This window comes from Colius striatus, chromosome 24 (assembly GCF_028858725.1).
Source record: "Colius striatus isolate bColStr4 chromosome 24, bColStr4.1.hap1, whole genome shotgun sequence".
Classification (NCBI taxonomy): domain Eukaryota; kingdom Metazoa; phylum Chordata; class Aves; order Coliiformes; family Coliidae; genus Colius; species Colius striatus.
In genome coordinates this window covers 6,380,475-6,406,190 of record NC_084782.1, presented here as the reverse complement: position 1 = coordinate 6,406,190, position 25,716 = coordinate 6,380,475, and the positions used below count along the sequence as shown (strand labels likewise).

The 25,716-nt window shown below is 41.5% G+C and overlaps 1 protein-coding gene across 4 annotated transcripts in view; it reads right to left on the bottom strand.

Moving 5' to 3' along the window:
* Positions 1-25,716, bottom strand: part of MAN1C1 (mannosidase alpha class 1C member 1) — an 81,028-nt gene that overhangs the window by 30,842 nt on the left and 24,470 nt on the right. For all 4 annotated transcript variants that reach the window (XM_062014571.1, XM_062014569.1, XM_062014570.1 and 1 more), the window contains one exon: positions 12,481-12,577. In XM_062014571.1, coding sequence (XP_061870555.1) covers positions 12,481-12,577 — 97 coding nt within the window. The remainder of the gene's footprint in view (positions 1-12,480; positions 12,578-25,716) is intronic.

The window sequence follows — 25,716 nt, the reverse complement described above, 5'->3', positions numbered from 1 at the left end:
TGAACCTGATAGCTGTAACACACAGTAACTTTATTCTATTTAAGGTAAACTAAACAAATTACATCTGAGGAACATGGTAGCGGTAGAGAAAGATAAAGGGGACAAAAGAGTAGCCCAAGAGTTGGAAAAGATCTCTTTTTTTATCAGCACACTCTCCTGCAGAATAAGAAAAAAAAAAAGTCCATTAGCTCTTGAGCAACCTCATTTTTCTTTGCTTTCAAATAAACCACTGCACCTACACTTCAAGGACTTCATCAGAAAATACTTCATGTCCAAGGTTATTTTTCTGTCTTCTTCATATTAATCTTCCTTACTCTCCTCTCCAGGTATTGGTCAAAAGGTCACACCCCAAATACTCTCCAACAAATACATGCTGCCCTGATGCACAGGACAAGGGGTGATTACTCAGAAGAGCAGAACCCACCTCACTGAGCCCTTTGTCTCCAGCAGCTCACAGGCAGGTGCCATGGGCAGCTCTGTGCTCTGCTCCCCTGCCAACCTAAGCTGTGAGCAGCCATTGATGGAGATCCTGAGGCAAGGTGCTGGGCACTGCTGTGGCTCCCAGCTCATTAACTGTGCTAGTTCTGCTTAGCTTCAGATTCTGGTGCTCATCCTGACCTGCAGCAGGGCAGTAGACATGGGAGAGACTGTGCCAAGCTCCCACAGGCCCCAATGAACCAGCCTCTGTCACTCTAAGACACAAACCACCCTCATTTCAGTTTATGTTCATGTGCCATGCCTCATCTCTTCCACTTCATGATTCTGGATAGGTTTAGCTGTGGTGACAGAACAATGACCCTGCTTTGTAGGTTACCAACCGACTACGGATCTATTCAGCTATCAATTATCTGATCCCTGAGATACTACTTTTCTTGCAGTTCTGCCAGAAATACTTAAGCGATCCCTCAGAAACCCATGCCTTTTACTCAATGCAGGGCATCACTCAAGGCAATTCTGAGGTTGCTGCTACTCTATACGCTTCATATCTAAATGAACTCAAAACCTGCTCCTATACACTGCAGGGTGGATAATGTCACGTTTGCTCCAACTAAGGAAAGTTCGAAGTGCTGATCATTCCCTGAAAAGATGCTTAGAAATAGGAGAGCAACTAATCCTGCAGCACGTGGCTTGGAAGAAGAAAGTCCTATGGTACCATGTAAAGAGACTAATAGCACCACTTTGAAAAGCCATCTTGCCAAACAAGGATGATCCACCTCCCACCTAAAGGCAAGGAATTTTGAACACTGGCATTAAGAAAATCGCCTGAATACCTGGCCCACAAGACAGCTCAGTCTCTTTTTCATTGTCAACAGAAGCTATTTTCTGAGTTCATGCGAAGTGATAATGAATCACAGTTCCACCTGCACTGCACGATGGGTGTTAGCATATGTGCTGAACAGTTTCTAGGTAAATCTGGCATCACAGAGAAGCATCTTGAAGTGTTGCCTTTTAGGTTGCTATGATCAAATTTAATACAGAAAGTGTCCCAGCTGGGGAAGAAATAGCTTTTTTGGATTACAAACCACTCGTGTTTTTCAAATATCAATTTCCCCTGAAGAATGAAGTCTTATCATTCAAACCGAACTGGCAGTGGCAGCTCTCCCCTTAACAAGCGATGGGTGAGAGAGAGAAAAAGTGAGCTCATGCTCATTTAGTAATGTGGCAAAGTAGACTGTGTCTAGAGCAGACCGGGCTGTTTGGAACCGGTTAGCAAAATTCTTATTTTGCACTGGAAAAAAAAGAAGGTGTTCAGTATAAAAATGTATTGCTTGTCACAATAACAGCCCTTCAGACAGTTGCTTCCTCCAGTAGAAGGGAAAGAAGATATACAGTAAGCACCTACTGCCAACTGATTCTTAAGTATTTAATACTTGGCAGCAGCTCCCCCATTTAATCCTCTTTTCCCCAGTTCCTCCAACCGTCTTTCATCACATAGTGATCCTCCAACAGCAGGTGCTGTCCTGTCACTCCTGACTCCAAACCTCCCCAAGCTGAAATCCAACTGTTTCTATTTGAAAGTGTCATAGAGGAGGAAGCAGTTCGACTGAGCCTCAGGAACACAATCTTTGATACAGGAGAGATACTGCAAATCCACTCTCCATGTGTATCCAATCCGTTTCCCATGACACAGACATTCTATTGCAGGCAGACTACATTGGCTACGGAGAGCTCAGCAGAAAATTGGAAGTAATAATCACTCAAATACTCCTTTGGGAAAAAGGTTTTCTTCTTCGTTTGGGCAACAGCGCTCAGATGTCAGGGAAACAGAGGTAATTACTTCTAGCAAAGATAAGTAATTTGACAAGGAAGGACTAATTCTGGGAGGAAGAGTTCAAGAAGGTTAAACAAAAGACAACAGCAGTAATACTGGTGGGGCAAAAGACTGCTGGTCTCTCCTCTTCTGGATGTTTGAAATTAAGTTTAAACTGGTTAATCTGATTATATACTATTTATTGCACCTTCACACCTCCTTGAGGACTTGCATCATTTAATGTGAGAGGTCCCAACAGGCCTATTAAAACAAACACGCACATCCTACCTGCAACTATTATCCATGGACTCTGAGATTCATAGGTAGCAGTTAATGAGCGAGACTGCTAATTCACCTTAGAATTCAAAGGAGAGACATTTTATTGTAGTAATCAGGAAGAAGGTGCCCTTCTATCTTCCAAACACAATTCCCAAGTAGTGGCTGTAGCAGATGTGTTATGACAGCACAGGAGAGAGGTGCAGCTTGTGCCTCTAGACAGCATTTTTCCCTCTGTGGATAAGATACGCTCTGGAGGGCCTTTGCAGAACAGACAGTGCATTCTAGTTTGGATTATAACCTGTTCATCCCTGACATGGTTTTAGCTATAGTCCAGACAAGCAAACATCACCTCCCATAGTGTGTTCACAGAAATGATCTGGCCGTTAACACAAGCCCGGGTGTAAGAGCAGAATTTAGAGATGCAAGAATGAAACTGCCTTTTGCTTCAAAATAAAGTTAATAGGATTAATTATGCTGTTCAGTATGCAACAGAATGGGAGGTGCAGGGCCTGAACACCTGCTATCAATCCAGACACTGCCAAGCACTCAAGTCACTGCTCAGGAGCTAAGATTTTTAATCATCAACGATAAAAGAATCTAAATACATTGTATTTGTGAATGCAACAGGTCAGGAGAATGCAAATGGTCGACTACCATGTCTCAGCTGATGAGCAGGAACACATTAAGCCACGGGGTAACTCCATCACTTGGAACCATCTGCCTACATCTTTCCTTTTCTCTCCTATATTGTTAAAGTCATACCAACAAGATCCTGCCTGGAAGACTCCAAATACTCTCTAGTATGTTGCTTGACAGCATTCGTTATCAAAATCATCTTAGTAAATTGGGAAAATAGTCTGAAATAACCAGGATGCAATTCAATAAGGACGCACAACGTATTTCACCTCGAGGGAAGAACAACAAACCACAAAGCAGAAGGAATACATGGTTAGACAGCACTCTGCAGAAAATGGTACTGAGACTATAGCAGATCACAAATTCAGCTCAAATAGACAACCTTGTAACGTTGCAAAAAGGAGCAGGACAGGTAAATAGTGTGTGTCACATGCAAGACACAAAAGGGTTTTTGCATTCCACTCTGCACTGGCAAAGCCTCAGCCAGGACACAGAGATCTTGAAGCAACATTTGACTCATCTAGAGCCCTCAGAGGGGAGCAATGGTGCTGAGAAGGTCCTAAGATGTGACCTACAATTGAAGCTGGAGGTCTGGGGTTGCTTAGCCTTGAAGGGAGAAGACTGAAGAGAAGCTACAAAGAATAAGATGGTAAACCATTCTCTGTATCCACAGGGAGAGGCCAAGAAGTTATAGCTAAACTTTTCACAGGAGAAGGAGATCAGACTCCAGTACAAGCTTTAAAACTGCAGAGTGCTGACGCAGAATGCTTGCAATGACTTTTGAACATGGGTTAGCATAGGGAGGGCTTAACAAGGGAAGGACTAAATGACCTCTCACTGTTCCTTTTTAATTCTCTGATTACTCATGAATGAGAATTGCAAGTCTCCAAAAAGCCTCATGAAGATGTCCCTTGGAGATGAACCAAAGCGACTGTGAGAGAAGGAAGTGCTTGATAAAATGCTTTCTGATGGCTTGATTCCCTGCAAACCCCCAAAGCTACCTTAGTGACAGAGTACATCACAGTTACAATTTTGGATGTACGTAGAAGTCAGGAAATTAAAAATGCTGGTTCCCACAGCAACCAGGATGCAGCCTGCCAAGAGAGAAGGAATGTTCTAGCCTAGTCAAAAGGTGTTAATTTTAATGCCTGAAGGCAGCTTCCACTTCCAGATGCCTGAAGAAGGCTCTAGTGAAGTCAATGAAAGCTCTGCTCTCACGTACAAGAAAAACCCAACCCTTAGTTTCTTCATTCTGGAATTATCTGCTCTTACTTGCAGAACACAGCACAGATTTGAGCTTGGAAATTAAGATGAGAGTTGAGCTTGGAAATTAAGATGAGAGACAGACAAATCAAGGCTGCTGGAAAGACCATCAGTGGGAATGCTGTAGTCTTGGACCACGTTACACTTCAGTATTCATGTAATTTGTGCTTTCCCATCTTACAGTTTTGTGAAGAAATGATATTCCTATGAGGTGTAACTTAGGTGTTCTTAATTGCATGTTTGTATCAGAGCAGGGATAAGTATTGGAATCGGTATAGAAATAACCTCTGCCTTTAGAACTTTCTCTTGAAACACCTTAATTTTCCTGCAATGATTTTTTTCTCCTTTTTTCTTTTAGGAGCTGCATATAAAGTGTGTAAGGGTGCAGTAGATTTTTTGAGAATAAAACATCAGAAGAAGGATGAACAATTTTATCAAGTACAAAAAAATCCTTCCTGTTTTTCACACTGATGCCTCAAGCAAAGGCTAAGGGACTTTCCTGAACTACCAAAAAACTCTCTCTAGAGACAAGAACAATCCTGAGAGGCTAAAAGGGAGTATTTTTTAAAAGTATAAAGGTCTTCAAATGACAAATGCCTACTACAACATTCTGAACACACAGGTCCAACCTTGAAACCAGTGACAATCTGAAAGTTGACATCCTACAGGATATGTTAAATCCACTGATTAAGTGAGGTAAGAGACTTCTCAAAACCGAAAAGGCAGCAGAGATGAAGAAAAAAATATTGGAAACAAGTACCCAGAGAAACTCTGTAGCAGAAGCCATTTGAAATGCTATCTTCTGAAGGTGAACAGAAAAACGTCAAAACCTAGCAGTAATACATATGAATATCCAATGAGATACACAATGAAAGTGGCAAGAAACTTCAGCAATAGCACAGAAAGAGCTATGATAAAGCAGTTGAGTTCTACATGTGAAACCTAAGACAGCAAAGCCAGTTCTCAACCTGCCTAATCTCTTCAGAAGTTTCAGGAGTGAAAATGAGTGACTAAAAATCCAAAAAGATAAGTGGAGGTTTTACTACACAGTTTACAGCTGTCTCCTCTAAATAAGCAAGGAAAGGCTAAATGCAGAGGGATAAAGAAAAACAGAGGTCTCAAGGCATTGCCAACAGAAAAAAAGGCATAGCTAAGGTACAGTTTGGTACACTCTTAACTTGCTCTGCCTTTTCAAGTAGTTTCTAGTAGTGCACGTCAGGAGGTTGATTTGTGTCTGCAGGAGAAATTATGTAAAACATCTGACTGTAAATGGTGGCTGGAAGACAAACATCCCTCAGCAGTTCGTAAATATATATTCTGACCAAAGCAGAGCTATCTGTGTCGTCAGGAGCTTCAAGTCTGGTATTCAAGTCTGCAAATTCTGTGTTATTATAGAGTCCACACAGAGGGGTGCCATTAGGATCCTTGGAGTGGATGCTGGATGGTAGTTCAAGCCAGTTGGAAGTGCCAAATCTTCAACTCAGCTCTTGCTGTGGAGTTGCCACCAACGCCTCCGTAATCCACAGAAGAATCGGTGAGCAGTCCAACTACACCCACTCTCAGTTGGCTGCCTTTTAATCACACGCTCAATATCTCTGAAGATTAGGCAATTATTTCCGCATAATTAGTGTCCGGAATGAGGCACAAACAACATCCATAACAGGGGGATTAAAAAAAAAAAAGGAAAAAAAAGCTCAAAGAAGAAAAAAAGCTTAAAGACAATCTCACAGGGTTTTGAAATGCAGCCCCCAGAGTCTGAAAAAAGGAAAAAAAAAATTAAAAAATGGTTACAGCCTGGATTGTTCCCTTATCCACACAGTAACAGGCTGCTCAGGCGTGCCTTGCTTTCTCCACACTGCTCTGTTCGACTCCTCAGCATCCTGAAAAGAGGTCCCAAAGAATGCTCTCTAGTCACAACATCTCAATACAATTTTCTTTCTTTTTCTGCTTTCATTTGTTACTTTAAGGGCTGTTTTTCTTTTGTTTTGTTTCCTTCTACTCCACTTTGCTGTTGGAAGCAGTTCTGACAAATCCCAAGTCACTTTCCTACTTTTAGGTCTCATTAAACTCAAAACTGTGTACAGGGTCAATGGAAAGTTCATGAAACTTACAAGAAGTCTGGGATGATTAATGGTTCACGCTCAGGTAACATGAAGTTTGCCTGGTTTCCTGCAAAAGACAGGCCCAGACCAAACCCTTGCTGTCCAGTCTTTGCAGCTGTCCTTGTATCTAAAGCACTGAACATCGGCTGCAGGAACAAACGGAGAGGCCCTGGAACATGCATCTATGCCTTGCACCTTAGGCCACAGCCGTTATCCAGTGGATTTGCTGAATTTGGTTTTTGCTTTCTAAGATGTAAATCTCAGCTAAAGAGAGATGAATGTTACTTGGTTTAAATGACTGTTTTTTAAAACTGCTGCCACGGCAGAGCTGGTCAGGTCTATCTCAGCCCCAAAACAAGGGCTTTGATAGCAAAGGTGTTTGAAGAAGGCCCTAGGCCACTGTATGACACATTAATGGGGTTTTTTTCTGTTTAAACTTTTTAAATGAGTATTTTAAGCTGACAAGTTACTGCCTGTCAGCTGAGCCACTATTATAAGTTTACATGTCTCTGTGTGTGGTTTAGGTTCAGCGCAGCCCTGATGTTTGAGCTAATGCTTGAAATGGCACATTTGAAGGAAGCTGCCATTCTCAGCACGATCCAAGGTGAGAGCAGAGTGGGAACAGATCTCCTGCAGCATTAATGATGACCTCAGTGTCTGGAGAGAGTGATCTTTGGTAGGTGGAAAGCAAAAAAAAAAAAAACCCATTGCAGAGATAAATGTCAGTTCTAGCATATATCATGCAACGAGTCTCCAAGCAGTCTGATATTTGCAGGACACCCTGATCCACTGCTTCCTGCTGACAGGAAATAAGTTTGTTGCTACAGATTTCAGTGATGGCAACAGCTAATAACAACTCAAGAGTCCTTCCTGAGACCAATATTCAACTGGGTAACATACATTAAAAAAAAAAAAAGAGATGATGATGTCTAGGAACAACAGTGTTCCAGCAACATCTTCATTACATTGTATTTTTCTTTTAAAGAGCCAATGGAGCCAACTGTGTAATGTCACGTGCAATAGGTAGCAGGAATAATTCAGCATACAAATTCAGAAAGCTATTATTACTATTAATAACAACAATAACAATTTTATTATTAATAATAATAATAGCATAAAAGGACACTCCAGGGTTTTGTAATTTTCATATCACAAGGAAAAAAGACTCATTGGCAGAGAAATGCACCAAATTATTGCACAATTGGAGATTCCATTTCTCTTCTGGTAGGTAGTAAATTAGTATTTTTATCCAATTACCTTTCCCGTGTTAAATATTCATATATCAACTCCCGTTGCTTCTAACTGAAATGGGCACATTTCCTGGCTGTTTCATGGTTTCCTAGATAAATCATCAACGAAGGAAGCAGCTATCTGAAAAATGTTTGCCTCAACAGGCAAGACTGGATGGGTGAAGGGACTAATCCTGGGACAAGGTGCCTTTTCCATCCAATTAGGCCCAGCACCTGAGGCAATGGTCAAAGAACGGTCTAGCTGCTGTTAAAAGTTCCCATGAAAGCAGCTCAGTGGTGTTAAGTCCAGAGGGGAGATGTTACTTGAATCTCCATCCAGATCAGAGACTGGGCAGGCCATAGTGTTACAGTGCAGTAAGAAAGTGTGGTAGAATTGCACTGCATGTGCCATGGAGAAAAAAACCGGAAGGGGCCTTTTTGGTACTTATTCTCAATAGCTCTCTGAATACATTCATGTGGTGACTACTTTTTTTTCCCCAGCCACTTAAAACCTCTTTTTCTTTTCATCCTGGAGAGGCAAAATAGCACTATTTCCAGGCAACCAAGACCAACAACCTCCTGTCTTCAAAACAAAATGTCAGGACAGTTCAGGCCAAAGTCTGAGCTGGATACACAAACACAGCCTAGCAGTCACTGACTTTCCAAAAACTGTTACCCAGCCTGTGCAGATAGCCCTGTGTACCCTGTCACCAAGCCATCAAACATGGAGCAACACTGAGAAGCCTATGCAAGGATGAAGTCTAAATGCCTCGCACCATTTAGGTCCAGCTGATGTCAGATCTTTGCCATCCAGTTCTGGTGACCTGGTGGTGTCCTATACGTGACACATGGATTCACATCAGATAAAACTATAGACCCTCACAAAGATCCACAAATTCAGCATGTACTGAGAAGCAATGGCTGTGACAAGGTAATTCATAATTTTAGGTGTGATTTTGAGAGGGGAGAGAGGATAAAAGGGGAGAACCTAGTTAAGGATTGCTATTCTTATACTGAAATCAATACATTAATGTGCAGCTAGGTGCTGAAAAATGACTGTCTAACAGTACAACAAGGTTCCACATTTACTTGCTGTCACTGATTTCAGAACAAACTCTCTCAGGTTGTAAGTCAAAGAAGGATTCTTCTGCTGCCAGGAGTGCACACTTCAAGAGATATCTGAAAATCAGACTTCTTACCTTATCATTGTTGAAAGACTGCAATCAAAATGTAACTGACAATTCAGCTGATGCATGAGCAGAAATAGATGCCAGCTCACTCTCCCATAGCTAGAGAAACTCTGTAAAGCTAACAGGATTTTAAAAACATTTTGTCAGAAAAATAAGTGGCTATGACAGACCTAAGGAGTGGGCAGAATAGTAATTCAGCGATCTAATGCTGGATATCACAGTGACAGGTGCATTTCACGTGCTGCACTACATAATATGGCTGCCCTTTCCAGCAGCCTCACTCCAAGGAATCCAACATGCTTTGCAAACATCAATCAATTTCATGCTCACAACACTGAAGATAGGAATGCTGAGATGCTAGCATAAGAAGGGTTAAAATAGCTAGATCAGCACTGGGAACAGAATATGTACCTGTCAATCTCTAGCTTTCACCCTTAGCCACAAGCCCAGCTGAGCCAATTTGCTTAAATAGTTCTCCTAAAGAGGCATGTTTTGGGCCTGATTCTAACAGTGGCCAGATACTCTGCAGGTCTTCCTTGAGTTAGCTTAAGTGAGGAGAGAAATTTTGTAGGTAATTCTGAAAACCCTGCAGTTGTGCAGTCATTCACACTGGAACCTTATGGTGCAGGTTTTGTTCTAACAGAGATCATCCTCCCACCCTAGTAATGTCCTTTGCCCATTTCCATGGAAATCATCACACATCTGAAAAGGTTGCAAGTCTGAAACATGTTTACCCCACTGGAGGGCATTGGATGGTATGTTTAGTATGGCACATCTTTTCATGAGCAACACAGATGAATAAATAATACTCATGAAAGAACCACAGCTAGTGGGTTTAAGGAAGGGGCTTTCAAGATGTAATGATTATAAATGACAGCCATCAGAATATCTCTGTACAAAGAAACCATGTCCAGTACATGTGAGAATCTTGATAAAATTGATGCCCTAGGAATAGGATCTGGGGAGCATCAATCACGAGTAGGAACGTAAGACCAAGTTACCAGATCAAGTCCAAGTGAACAGGAATACTGCCTTCCAGTGTATGCAGCAGCCTAGTACTTACTTGGGTAGCAGGCAAGTGTGATCTCTGGGTGTAAACAAGTATAGAAACTCTACAGATAAAATGCAAGCTGCCACCTTCCAAGGCAGAGGAGAAAGGGAATTAACTAAAGTGGAGATACAAGAGCTTTTTTCTGCCTGTGATTTTCCTGTTATTGAGGCAGATGCTAGTTCATGGCTGTTAAGATAAGCAGAATGCCAGGTAGGAGCAGAAGGTGAGTGTTTATTTTGGATTTCTACTTTGATTAGACAGAATATTTGATGAAGAGCAGTTCCCTCACTTCCCTCAGGGTGAGCTGCTAAACTGAAGGCTAGGCTACAAGTGAGCAATCCACAACAGGAAAATATATCACCCTTCAAGAACTTGATTGCTTTTCACGCACACAAACATACTTGAAAATTGCCCCAAAGAGCTTCCTTCCCTCCCACATGGAAGCAGCTGCAGAGACATCTCTGCTTAATATTGACACTTCCAGCTTGGAGAGTACCCAGTTTGCCTCCATTACATCTGCAGTTTTGAAGAAAAAGATGCATGAGGTGACAGGAGGGGGAACAGGCACCAATGAAGAAGGCGAATGGTGCCCTGTCCTAATTTCTGTAAGCCTCTGAAGACAAGAGGGACAGAGAGCTACAGCAACAGATTGCCTAATGCTTCCATTCCTTCCCAGCCACAGTTAAAAAGAGGAAAAGTGTATTAATAGAGGCTGAAATGTACCATGTAGCTTCTTTTCTGCAACTGTCTGCAAATCCTTGTGCTCCAAAGCATTTTCCTTGAAAGTGCTCACAGGCACACTACAAACAAGCGTAAGTACTGCCGATTGTTTTAGCATGATAATACATTTAAAAGCTTTCAATATTTTTGTCTGTTTACAGGAATGCTCCTTGAGGAATTTTGACAAGCTTGCCGAAGGGAAAAGTTGCAAAATGCTTAACTTAGTGCTGAAGTTAATGCAAATACTCAAGTCAGAAACCTGGGCATTCTTGGTGATGGTGAAGGACAAACAAACCCACATCACTGCTCCTGACAAAGTGAGAATGGGCAAGAGCAGCGACTGCTCATACACATCCTGTGTTAGCACACAGCACACTTCCAAAACTGCTTCTTCCAGACACCCCAGAAATAATTAACATGGCTTACTTGTAACATACAGTATTGCACAACCAGATGTGAGTTAACTCTTCTGGTACTGCTGCAGCAACTATAGAGACAAGTGCCTCATTTGGGGCAATAAAAGGTCTTGATTGTAGCACCACAAGCAGAACACGTCCTATGACTAAATTAAAAGCCATCTCCATCAGGGCCACCTGCCCTTGCAGGCCAAACAGGACTGCTCCTCTTCAAAGTTTTGGCCATTCTAAAAGACATGTGATGCCATTTCCACCTTCAAACCTTCACTCTCACACATATATCACAGCTACTGAGGCCTGCATAGGAACCTGTACTCAGTCTCCACACAAAACAATAGATCTTCATATCTATGGCCTGAAAGACAGGACTCATTTCATGTATCTGATGTAGAGAAGGACTGAGACACCCAGAGAATGCAAAACCAGGAATAGGCATGTTTATTCAGAGTGCATTAGCACAATGCCTTTGCCCTGAAGAAATGATGATTACAGGTAATTTACCAACTAAAGAACTATCTTCCACATGAATCTGGTTGAGAGGCTCTAAGAGATAATGTCTGCAAAACAGATTTCTCTGGAAAGAAGCCAAGACACCTCTCTGTACAGCAAGTATTCCCTAAGGACAGGTGGGAAAGGACTGCTAAAGCAGATTGTGGTGGCCTTCTTACCATGGCACAATCTGGGCAGGCAAGGCCAGGCCAAGGCAAAGTGAGCAGAGAAGGGAAATGCTGTGAGTGTAAATGAGTAAAAGGACAATTTATATCCCAAAAAGTCAACCAGTATCCCACTAGAATGAGCAGGGGAATAGCACTGAAATTATGTAAGTGGCTCACATAAAAAAGGTAATCTGCTAAAGAGTAAAGTTATACAAGTCAGTAAGCACATGGTATAAAGAGCCTTTAATATTTATTTTCTCACTCAGTATTTCATGGAATTTGCATCTTGCTCAACAGTGGAGCAACGAGAGAGAAAATGCTCAGTTTGGTCACGTCCGGATGTCTAAAAGCTTAGACAAATAGCAGTATCGTCAGCTTTAGACTGACTTCATGTTTTAATAAGGACAGTTTGGTTTTAACACTGTTCGCAGACACACCTGGTGTCCTGAATCTGTACACAGAGGTGATATAGGCTGGGCATTGAGACTTGCCTGTAGGAGTGAGATTTCTAGCAATGGGATATGGGTAGGTAACCCCTAGGAGCTGTGTTGAGTCTCACTTCATGAAAATGGAAAGAGATCAAAGGTTCTAAAGATACCTCACTGCACTGCAGAGAAAGGAACTGCCTTGGACACGTGACCTTTTACAAATCCAACAAAAATGCACTAAAATTGATTCAGAACTCACCAAACATGTTACCAATGTGGCCGTTCTTAGTCAGTGGTCGCAGTTCATTTTTGCCGAGTGCATATTGCTTGTAGTTATCCCAAGCAAATTTCATCATCTGCAAAGAGAAAAATGGAATTAAAGTGTTTAAAAGAACTAAAAGTTTTTTGAGCTTCAGCTCTGGGAACAATTGGGAGTTTCCCATTCGCTGCTAAACCCAGCAACCAACAGCCCACTAATTATAAAACCTTAATTTGCACAAAACACTTATGAGTGCCGCTGTATTCAGCAGTTTGCTCACGTCTCAAACTCATTGGTCCTGGTGCAGAACTTGCCACTGGCATATTTTAGACATACCGCAGTATCCAACACACAAGAGTCCACTTTACCCCTGGGCTGTGTAAACCATGGGGCAATTTTAGACAGAAGCCTCCATCTCTGAATTTCTGGCCTTTTTCACAGAGTATGAGTACTTCAGAATGGTAATTAAAACAGGCTAAAAATATTAGGCCAAGGCTGATATATCCCTAAGTATAAGGATGTTACCTTCTGAATTTTCTCATTTCTTTATGATAGCAATAATGAAACTTCATCACTCTGCAAAACCACCTACTGCCTGCCCACCTTGCAGCAACTACATGTGCAGCTTTGGCAAAGCAGCATCACAGAGGTACACAACGTACTTCATACTGTGGCAAGCAAAGCATGGGGCTGGTCTTTGGTTAAGAACTGCACAGAAGTTTTCTATTAACAGAATATGTTTATAAAGGGGAAATCCATGACATTTTCGTATCTTCCTATCAAAACTCAAAAGTGCTTTCTTAAGACAGCGCTGCAGATGGGCTGGGTGACTTCTCAGAAATCCCTTCCAACTCAATTCCTTTTGGGACATTTAAACTGTACTGCCCAGAGTCAGCACATTAACCTTTCCCCAAGGACTGCAAGGCTGCATGTTTGTGCAAGTTCAACCACCACTCCCCCCCACACCCCCACCTCCTTCCCCAGGACAGCTCTTTCTGTCCTTCTGCTCCTTTGGCTCCAGCTGGTAGAAAAATGAAACCTTTCTTCAGCTAGGACAGACTAGGACTTGTCAGCTTCTAAGGAGTGCCTTAAATAAAACCCCCTTTTAAAGTCCATACAGTCTGGCTCTGAGCAGTTTCAACCCCAGCACCACAGTGACCTGTACATTCTTTGATTCAATCCTTGTAAAAAAGGCAGATAACAAAGGCAGCTTCACAGAATTGACAATATTCGCCATCGACGCTCAACAAAGTCTTCTAAAATGCCTCACTCAAACAAGACACTTGAGAGAAAATGACAGTTTAAACCAAATCATTCCTCCACAGAATGCCCCTGTCTATCATGTGCAACAGCATTTACTGCTCTATTTCAGGATCAGAATATGCAGGTTACTTTGGTCTGAAATTCCCACTGTCATTTCAGTTCTTACTTTTATCCTTCCCTCTAGCTGTGTTTCACAAACCCAACATCACATAGTATCCCCATTAACTAGCACATATACACAAAAAGCCACATCACCAGATTCCACCCCTCCCCCATCCTCTTTAAACATCAAGGTTCCAAAGTAAAGTTTCACAGAGCTGGTCAAATGGATGAGGATAAACATTTGCGGAACTAACTGATAACATTCAGACTTCAACACCAACAGAAGAAGAAGAAATGCTGGACAAGCAAAGTCAATGTGGGTTTTTCAAAACTCGGTGTGGGATGAATTAGTCAGTACAGCGCTTTGCTCAGAGGAAGCTCAATAATGACCAGGGTATGGGGAAAGAAACCCTCCATAAAACTGGCCGAAACATGTCTCCATCTTATGACTTCTGATGTTCATTTTATTTTCATTATCTCCTGGGCATTTTTCAGTGGCAGCACTATGGTAAACAGGAAGTGCTCATTCCTCATTAACAGAACAGGGCAAATCTTTGAGGAACTGTGGACTGTTCCTGACTGTACCGAGCGAATGCTCTTATGTCTCAGAGTTGGATCCTGAAGTTTACTGCAGGAAAGCTGCTGTTTCCATAAAGACACTATCCCACAGTGAGTAACAGGGCTCGTGCATCAGAAAGGAAACAGTCAGGCAATCTATTTAGTTCATTTCTAAATCGGAGCAGAGGAAGGATGACCCACCCTTCTGGCACAGATAGAGCCTGGACACAGAAAGGATATGGAAATTACTCCATTTTGTTGCATAAAACTTCTAACGTTGTAATTCTCAATCAGTCTAATTTTAAGCTGAGTTTTAAATGTAAAGTTATTTCCTTCCCTTCACTTTTTTAACCCCTCCAGTCCAGAAGGTCTAAAGTTTCTTCTTCAAAGCATGTGAGAAACCTACACACCTCTGACATGCTGGCACAAAGGGCTCTCTGGGATCCGCAGTTTGCTGACATCTCCAACACAGGCAAAAAATTACCCCAGGTTTCCCTTCAACTGCCAATTAAACCCTTTACAGACAATGAAAATCTCCTCTCCTTATGTCTTCTCATACAAGCAGGGACCACAGGAGGCCTGCTGACAGACAGCCCAAAGTGACTCACTACACACAGGACTCCCAGGTGCTATTTGAATAAATACATTTATTCTTCATTTGTCTGTTGAACCATTTAAGCTGCATTTGTCATGGTGTTGCAAAAAGTTCCACTAGAAAATCATTTCTTGGGCTGTGCTGGCTGCAGTGTCTTCAACTCTCCTTCTCTGTTCTGTCCTGAGCTGATAATCAGGCAGGGGATGGAATGAGACTGGATATGCTGCTTCATCGTACTAACGGGTTGTCAGTTTTCCTTTACGTGAACAAAATTTTGCTCCCTGCCTTTAAATCCTGTATATTTGGGAGGCAAGATGCATAACATGGTACTCTTTCATCTTCAGAGATGAAGCTTTCCTCTCTTTAATGATGGTTCCAAAAGCAGCAACCGGGAAAGTTTAAAAGTCAAAAGCATCTGCACCATTCTGCCCATCCTGGCTTTCTGCAGCTGTCTTTCCAATCCAAATTTAGCAGTTCAACTTCCAGACCACTAAAGAGATTCATCAAGTTTCTAAAAGTGGGGACTCCTCATTTATATCCTGTTCAGAGGACTGAGATGGAACTTTCAGAAGCTTTCTCTGACAGAGGTTCCAGATGCTGAGCTACAACAGATGGGAATGTAGCTGTGAGGTGCAAAATGCAAATTTACATCGTGAGGTGTTTCAGCCAGCTTTCTGATAAGATGCCAAGGTTAGAAGTGAATATTTTATGCAATTCTAGTCATGACAGATCACAATACATCAGCATTAACATGATGTCATCTTAGATTTGAGAAATGGCACCAGAACCACAAAAATTATGGAAATAGATCCATAATTTTAGATTTTGTTCTTACCAGTGTGCCATCTGCCATCTAATAGACGATTATCCTTTTGGCCCTGAAATCTCAATCACCCCACATTCAGCTGATTCATAGCAGACTTACGGATTTATAATCGAATTTCTCATTGCTCTTTCTTCTCTATGGTCTGTAAAGTCACTTTTTACTTTTGAGAGTTTCAGCTACCCAGCAAATTGAATTCTGAAAACTCATGGTATCGCTTTCATCATTTAGGCCATTATCTTTCCTTGTGCTTTGCTCCATCCAAACCAAATCTTGCTCTCAATCCCACACGTATTTCATATAGGCTGCAGCCTGCAGCCACTCAGAGTCAAGTGTTGAGCAGAGTCCTGCACCAACATTTTCAGTGTGCCACAACTTTACCAATTTTCAGAGAACGCGAGTGCATGCAAAACTAGCCTCCAGTCAGGAAGAATTCAGAACAAAAAGGCATTTAGCTAGTTCTGTGATCCAGATAATGAAGAGACCAGAATCAAAGACAAAAACTTGACCAAGGAAGTGTATTCACTTTAAACAGAGGTGCAAATCTGATGATCTTTAATGTATTAAATAACTAAACCACTGAAAATCCCTGGATTTATGCATTTGAAAAATACAGAGAGATGAGAGGAAGAAAAAAAAAACCTCCACACTATCACTTGCCTTCTTTTTGTTATCAGGGAAGATTTCAAAACACAAAGCATTCCCAAACAGTTATTTGATTGGTCTTATCCATCTAGGCTGGGGTAATTAGTAAATGCTTAAAAGATGAAATCTAAATATACAAACCAATCAGCCCCTTTCAAGAACTTTCAAGAACATTAGACAAAGACATTATCTTCACAAAACAACCATTTTGGTGGCTCTTGGGCCTCTTTTCTTCAACTCCCCTTCCAATCTTCATCTACTGAGCTATCTAAGAAAGAAACTTCTGGTTTGGATTAAAACAACAAAACAACTGGTGGTGGTTGTAATTTTGAAATAATAATTTTAACTATTTCTTTCCCTATTGCACCTCTTGTTTTTTTCCACCTCCAATTACCAGACAGGTTTCTCATAATATGCAGAGAAAAAAAGAAACTGACTGTCAGTCTTGCCCAACAGAAAACGAAGTCTGCCTGAACACACCAGGATAAGCCATTTATATTTGGAATAATGCATGGTATTTTATTCTAATCAGACCTGCATACACATGTATAATTCAAGACTGACTGCAGGAAAGGTAATGAAACAGTACCATGTTTATTATCTGTTGTTGTTTTTCATATTATCACATGGAGATATAAATATCCATACAAATACCATGACAGATTGTTATAAAAAGGCTGGAATGTATTTGAAAATCTTTACTATAAAGCTAAGCAACTTCTGTAGGCTACTTCTTTGGGACACTGTCCTTACATAATAGGTAAACAATAACAAAAAAGCTGCACATTAACTCCAGCAGATTGAACGGTTCCATTTAGGCAGAAGCTAATATCCACAGGCTTTTACTTCATGGGTTTAAAAGTCTGTGACTTGCAGAACAGACAGTGCTTCTGCACATGAAAGACGTTACCAAGCAACTCACAGAAACAGACACCAACATTGATAATACATTGTAAAGTAATTACATTTTGTAATTAAAGATTACAGTAAATCCAATAGATACCAACAGGAACTTGAGCAATTTAGAGATGTGCTCGCTAACCTGCCTGTTTTATAGCATCCATGTTAGCTTTTATCTTTGAATAAAATATTCAGTGAATTGCAGAGATTTTCATAACAGGCCTTCAAAGAACTGGTAACTATTACAGAGCCTCACCTCGGTGACTGTTAATCCAACATCACTTAATTTCTCTAACTTCATTTATAGTATCATTCTTCTTTTAACTGATGGTAAAGAGGTGACTGCCAATAAAACCTGAGTTCCATTTTCAGAATCTGTCTGGGCACAGCTTTGGACTCACGGTCTGGCAAAAACCAAGCAAACATAACCTCTTTAACTGCTCTCCCCCACTGTGGAAAACTCACAACTGGAAATGGGAGATCTGTTCCTATGCCAGAGCTGGTTGCCCGTTGGACAACTTCCATGACTCTGTGCCTCCACTTATCGAGCTTCAACACAAAGCTCAATCCTTTACTTCTAAGAGGGCTAGACACAGTGAAGAGAAATAACTAAAGTGTATTAAACTGTGTGGAATTGAGTTCATTTGGTGAATTTGTGCTCAATATTGCTTTGTCCAGTGATCTTCCAGACCCAGAATCATTTTGCATGAGGTGCCAGCAGCAGATTCATGCTCTAAACACCTGTCTACATGCCCTCGAGTCAGTGATGACTTAATATGACAGCAAGAAGTGTGTGTACCTGAGCAAAGTCCCCATGTCAGAAGAGGATAAATTACTCTCTTGCGGTTGCATCTCACACAGTAACACACCTCTTAGAGAGGTGACCTGTGGGAGTGGATGTGCACAGCCATTCTGGGGCAGGAGGCTCATCAGCCTCCCAGATAACACAGGGCTGACTCCTGTTGCAAACTCACTTCCTCAAAATCAAATTTCTGAAAATACACCCTTTGGAATGCTGCCCAAAGCTCAGGAAAGCTTCAGCTCTCTGACAGCTGCCTTTTCCACTGTTTCACTTATGCCTTAAGCATAAGAGGCTCGTGTTTCTATAGCCAAAGCGCCAGCCTGAGTACACAACTCCTCCCATGTGCTCTGGCTCTTTAGAGTGGATTCTAAAACAAAATTGCAAACCTTGTCAGCCTACATACTGTAAACACATCAGGTCATTGCTTAGTGTTAGATGGCAGATACTGTTAATTACTTGCTGCATGTTGCTTTATCTGGAAGTAAATATAACAGAGTAACTCAAGAAATGGGTGAGTGGAGCTTTGCTTCAGATTTTTCTGGCAAAGTCTTGGCAGATTATTTTAAAGCTTGCATGGCTTGCTTTTTTATTACATCAGTCACTGTAACAGCTCACTCTCTCGCACAAAAGCCAAAGACACAGCAGACCATTGCTTAGAAAACTGATCTCCATCACTGGAAGCAACAGAGGAATTCCTTATTAAGTTAGAAGAAGTCACCTTCCATCGCACAGCTACAAGGCATCTTCTGTCAAGTTGCAATTAGAAAACAAAGAAACAAACAAAAGTTTTATCTTCTGCTTGCTGCATCCAGACAGATGGTCCAGCTGAGGAAAGAGCAACTATTCATCTCAGATCTGCAGAGGTAAGCACTCCCTCTCCACCATGATCAGGAAAAAAAGCAGGACTAGAAGCCTGATTTGCACTGGGGGAAGAGAAAAAAACCCCAGTACAGAGTAGTCCAAGGTCATTAATGTTAGGGACAAGGACAGAAATAGAACTCAAGAATCTTCCTGACTCACAGCCCCTACTAGGAAAGCTGAATGGGAGGAAGAACAGCTCAAAATACAAATAAACTAAATCCTAATTAAATTCCTAATGCAACTAGATTTACCCATGTCAAGAGGGGAAAAAAAAGGTACAATCTTTCAGTAGGACTATCTCACGCATTAAGACCCAGCTGGATCCAGCTGCATCTAAATCAGGAAACATGTCAGCAAGTGCAGTTGATTTTGCAGTTAGCCTCCTAATGAGATTCTAGACTGTAAGAGGACAAAAATGGTTTTGGGAACAAATTTGCAAGTCTAGACCAAAGCACAGGGTGATTTAGTAGAGAGATGAGGAAAGCTGTAGTCTCATCTCCTTTACTTCCCAGAATCAAAGCTTGTGGAAAAGTCTAATACAAATAAAAGGTACTTGTGTTCTTGGCCACCCAAATGCTGTCAGCTTTGCTTTTCCTCTAATACTCTATAACTGATCAAACATATGATATTCCAGAGCATGACTGAAGGCAATGCTGTGCAAGGCCAGCAACAAACACTATGAAGATTCTTCTTGTCTCAAGCTTGCTACCTCTAACTGCTATTCAAGCATTTCCTGTCATGAAGTTTAGGAGAACTTGCACAAAAAGGCAATTCATGATGTCCACTTTGGACCTGGCAGTCTTAGCCAAAGAATTGACAACATTAAATTTGAGGGTTTATTTCTTCCATAGATGGATGTTCAAAAGGTAATTTGGCATGCTGAAAAAAACATCTGGGTCAGTGCTTAAAAGCAAATCTACCCATAGCTCATGTGATGCAGATGAAAGTGAAGGTGATGTGCCGGCAAACATGAAGAAAGTCAATAGTGAGATACACAAAAGATTAAAAATTTAAGAGAGAACACTTCAAGAAATAGGAGCTTAAAACCATAGGAATAATTATCATCTCCTTTGTTACAACCCCACAATGAAGGTAGCAGCAGCTCCTTGAGGAACAACTGTAAGCAGGAGGGAATCAGAAAAAAAAAATTAAGGTCCTTATAAAACACTGGGGTCTGGTTTTGATCTTGTGCAGAATTTGAACTTAGCTCTGGTTCAGTGCTCCCACTCATTCAGACTCCCCACCCAAAACAGATTTATTAAATGGAAACTGAAGTTGTGAGTATATATCTGCATCACTTTGGTGCTTTCAAAGTAGAAGATACCAGAACGAGTGCAAGTAACAAGGAGACAGGGAATCAATTTATTTTTGTCAAATATTGGAATACTAGTTAATAATATCCTAATATTAAAATATTAAATACTTTAAAGTATTAAAATATGCCTAAGAACTACAGCACACTGTGCTACACTTTACCATGATGTTAGTTTCAGGAATTATTGCATGTGCTGTATTTTGGAAATGAAAAGGTACCATATATCAAACTACACACATACAGACTTTCATGCGCTAAGAGGCATATTAAGCAAATACTTTCCCCAACACTATTGCAATGTCACAAATCATTACCTTTACATTCTCATGTAATGGTTCACTTCACAAGATTACTTTTGCTAACAAAGTTACATATTAGATGTCTGTCAAACATGCAGCCACACCTTCTACCACTACAGCCAGTGGTTGCACGCACAAGGGATGGTGGGTGGACTCAGAAGGCAAGCAATAGACTTCATGTGATGCTATTATTTGACTTTTTCAGGTCCTTTTAACTCTAGCTTGGACAGTCCAGTAATGGTTTTTCTTAGTGACTACTGTTTTATTCCAATATGCTTTGAGGAAAGGAAGTGAAAAAAATTATCTACTAATTGCACTTCTTCAAATGTCACCTGAGAGTCTCCCTCTTGAGTTGTGTGCCTACAGCATAAATCATGCAGGAAATTCCCCTAGCTCTTAAGACTTTGGGCACAGTGACATACCTACGGGTCACCTTAAGGGCTCTTATATCTCAACTACCTCCCTTCAAGCAAGTACAGCACACGGTCTTCGTAAATCTCTAGTTACACACAGACTACAAATTCAACTTAATCTGACCAACACTCCATGTGAATGAGGTACAACAATGTTAAACACACAGGCCAGAAACCATCAGCTCCTCAACATACTATCCCCATGTTAAAAAGGAAGGTGGATGGAAACATAACAGCTAAACACAATTGTTTTCCCAGACCTGCATTATGACAAGGTAAGCAATTTTCTCTTTCCCCAAGGATACCATCTGCACATGCTTCTTATCTCTGGCGAGCCAGAGCCCAAGAGGATGCTCTAAAAGAAGCTGTAGTGATGACTAACCAAAAAGTGGCCAGACTGTAAGGAAAAAACAAACCAGACTGTGGGGACATTTTTCTTTTCTTTTTCAAGGAAAATAAGGAGAAGAAAATAATGTCTCTAGAACCTATTTGGTCTACCTGTTTGACAGCCTGCAGGACAATCATCAAACAGGTTCAAGAGAAACAAAACAGAAGATTTATACTTTATAAAAGGCTTTATACTCCTGAGCCATGGATATGAGACCACGGCAGGCATAGGGATGAAAATGAAAGACTAAATAAGGACCAGAGTTTCTGTGCGTGAATCTGTCTGGGAGCCATCCTGAGGCAAGTAAATAAAGCCTTCCTCATCCAGAGCAGAAATATCCTGCCAGACACCATGAAGCACAGTTGTAGAAAGCATGATGTATCCAAAGGCTGGGGTATATGGCTCTGAATCCAGCAGACCAGGTTGGACAGCTGAAGAGTTCCAGTTAAGTCAAAAGGACATTTCCAAAGCATTTTCAGATATAAGAAGCTAGGCTCATCCTCACCGATCAGCCACAGTCTCTTTGAGAAGAGATTTCTGGGCCTGGGACACGGTAAGATGCTTTGGAACATGAGTGACTTGGGGCTGGTAGGTTAGTGTAGGGAGCCAGGTGGATAAACTGAACTGATTCACATATCACGGTTCGAGGAATAATCTTGGCTAATGACAACCTGAACAGACTGAACAAGTCTCTGTTAGGCCCTGAAATCTGGAAAGGGGAATCACAGCTCTGAATAGGACTCCACTGTAAGATATGAAAGGAATCCTTTCACATTGGAAGGAAAACTTAGCACGGTCACAGGTTCACTCAGCAACTCAATATACACATCTCACTTTCCATTTCAGGACAACATATCTGATCTGCCTCTTTTCTCCCAGCACCGCCAAAGCGTGAATTGCTTTTGACAAGTGGATGGCTCAAGGGCCTATAAAGCAGTCATAAGCAGATGGGATAACTGAGGGAAGGAAAGAAAAAAAAATGCAAATACAGTCCAAGAGTTACTCTGAATCACTCTTGTTTTGCACTGAAAACGGACTTGGGGAGCAGAAGAGACATCTGTTTGGAAACTGTCTTTGTCTCAGTCCAAATGCTGGAACAGGAGAAAAGAGAGAAGTCAAGCACTGCCAGCACACCTTGTGCTTTATCTCACACTTGAATGGCTTAACAGAAGAGATCTGGGAAGATGAGTTTAGTTTAATGATTACTTGCTGGTTCAACTGCTCCCCATCTGTCTTTGTAGTCCTTGTTCGGAAGCACAGATTGGAGCATTGCTGTCCTCTCGTGCCTCTCCCCTCTCACGAGTTACTTGTGACTTGAACTTCTGAAGAGAGGAACAGAGCAATTCTCAAGCATTAAGTAGTCAGCAGAGATTAGTCCAATAATTTGTCAAAGGTAATAGCTAATAACAGACACAAGAGACTTGCTCACAGCCTTCCTAGAGCCTCACGTCAGAGCTGTCACCTTATCAAAGTGTTACAAGAAATTCTTGGACCATAGTAGCAAATTTGTTAGCCAGAGGCTGATAAATTAATCCAAGAGTCCCACAGTCAACAATAAATCATACAAATCAGGTACAAATACTGGATCTTTAATACAAATTACGTTGGTGGAGTGGATATTAGAACAATTCTAGAATTCATCTAGAAGGATGGAGACTTGCTCTCATTTAGCCTGATGTCCCATTGAGAGGAACCAGGGCCCTGCCCTGGCATCACTCCAGCACTTTGCTAGACAATTATCGTACAATAACCATTAATTAACTGCTAAAAGAATAACACAAAAAAAGGCAAGTTAAGGTATATGGGTAATACACTAAAGAAAAGAACCATAAAGAGTCACCAAAATTAGAGAAGGAAGGCACCTCCCAGGTCAGGGACTCCATGTCCTTGTCAATGTAGATGTGGCTCCCACAGTACTGTTCTGGCCCTGCTGCCTGTCAAGATCTAAGGAACAATCTTCCACTCCCACTTAGCACATTTCACCCTAATATTCAACTCCAACTTTAAGTCTTTGAAATACAGAAATTAAAGAACCAGAAGACAGTTCTCTTTCTGTTTTATTCTACATAAGCCAAGGAGTTGTCTTTCAAAACTACATCTTTTGAATTATTCCACTGTGCAGTCATTGATGAGAGCAGGCAGATCCACATGCAGCAGCAATGATGCACTGCTTTGCTGGAGGGCTCACTAACATGCAGAACAAACAGTCAAATACATCTATGGTGTTTCAGGAGTGAGGAATCCTAACATGGTCTCAGTATTGGAGGAAGACCTTCAAGAAAGCCAAAACAGCACTAGAAGTCAGTCAAGGATTTGTTTGGGTTCATCTAGCACAATGCTGAACTACCAACATAAATATTCATTCTTCCTAGATAACTCCAGAGAAAAATGGAGGCTCAGATGGAACAAGAGCAAGAAACATCCCATTTCCACTGGAACTATTTTATTTGTGAGCTGGGCTGGCTAACCCAGACAGCAGGAGGGTTTCAGGATGGATGAAATTATAATTATATTATAATTATCTTTTGTTACTTTGCAAAGTACACGGTTATGCACTTTACTGCCCAGGGAAATCACATTAACACAATTACAGCAAGAACCCTTTTTTAAACATGGTTTGCTCAGATGTTACTAACATGGATTCAATTCTCAGCGTAAACTGTCTTCAGAGCCATTTTGCTTCATAAATCAGTGGGAGTTCTGTCACTGACTTTCTCTGAAACAAGTACCAGCTTTGAGAAGACACATTCTCTAGGATGTACCAAATACACAGTTTCACTGTGCATCATCACATCATCCTGTGCAAGTGCTGTTGGCACAATGAGATGCTGCAGGATTTCTAAATCTCTTGCATTTATTCTTTGCAGCCTTATTCTTAGGATATCATTCTGCCCACTAATAAACTGAGAGAGAGAAAAATATATCGACAGCTCTATGACCATGCAATAGAAGATTAGAACTAATGAGTTCCTGGCTCACACTCGATCACAACCATCAGAACAATTAGCTCAAATAAGCCCATGGATTGTTTTCTGCTTTGCTGTCGTTTGCCTGTCCTCCCTGGTAACTTGTGAGCTGGAAAACTTCAATCGGGTTTGACAGAGGGCGAAGGTCACAAAGAAACTAAAGTTCTGTGGCAGGGAAACCCACAGACTGCTCCGGTGAAGGAAGGAGAGCAGTACAAGCCCCTGCTCTGTTCAGCCCCAGCCCTCTGAGCAGCTGTGTGTACCAAGCACCCACAAAGCTGAGGGGGGACACTGGGAAAAGCAACAGACACTGCTGGGCAGGGCCAGGCAACGCAGAAGGAACAAGAAACACGAGGATGGGAAGAGTCCCAAACTGCATGAGGGAGACCTAAGGATGTCTGGGGGCTCCAGCACACAGGACTCCTGTTCCTAGAAAGCCAGGCTTTGTTACCTTTCTGCTATGGGAAGAAGTCTAAAGAGCACGCTTTCCCTTTTCAAACACTGTCGAGATTGCTCTTCTGATTCTAGTACACAGCAGACACACACACAAGGGATTCTGCATCTTTGCTGTCAAGATAAGCAGATGCAAAAGGGAAGCACTAAAGTCACTTCAGTTTAGTGCAACCTCTAGCCATTACTTATGCTCCAGTGTCCTCTGAGGGAATGCTGAAGTGCCCAAGTGGAAACTGCCGCATATTTGTCTGCCGGATTAGAGATTAAAAAAAAGTGTTCCTATTGTACAGAGGCTGGATCCATACAGTGACACGAGGAATCTGCCATCAGGAACAGACCCCAGGACCAAGCGTGCTGTTCTAACCAACAGTAGATGCTTTGTCTCCTTTAGTAAGCGTACAAATGAGTAACATCCCTGTCCCATAAATAGAGGATGTTTATCCAGTCCTTCAGTGTACCCACTGTGCTCTCTTTTCTACAATGGTTTGGGTCCATCACACACAAAACACTCACATTATTCACAGATCACTGACACCACTGCCCATGACAGCTTTTCTGGAGCCCTTCCAAAATATTGTGTCATTTGATGAACTGAAGTGCCAAGGGGATATGCAGTGAAGACAGCAATCATAGGAGTGTGTTTGCCCCTCATGCCAAATCTGTTCATAGCATTCAGTGAAAAGTTTTCTGTGGGAATGTACATTTTGTTTCTTCCAAAGTTTAAAAATTAGAATGCTCCAACCACAAGATTTCCTCTTCCCACCACAAAGCAAATACTCTTCCCTGCTTTCTCCTTTAGACAGCTTCTTGTCCGTTTTATATTCAGAAACGACAGGCTGATCAAAAATAGATT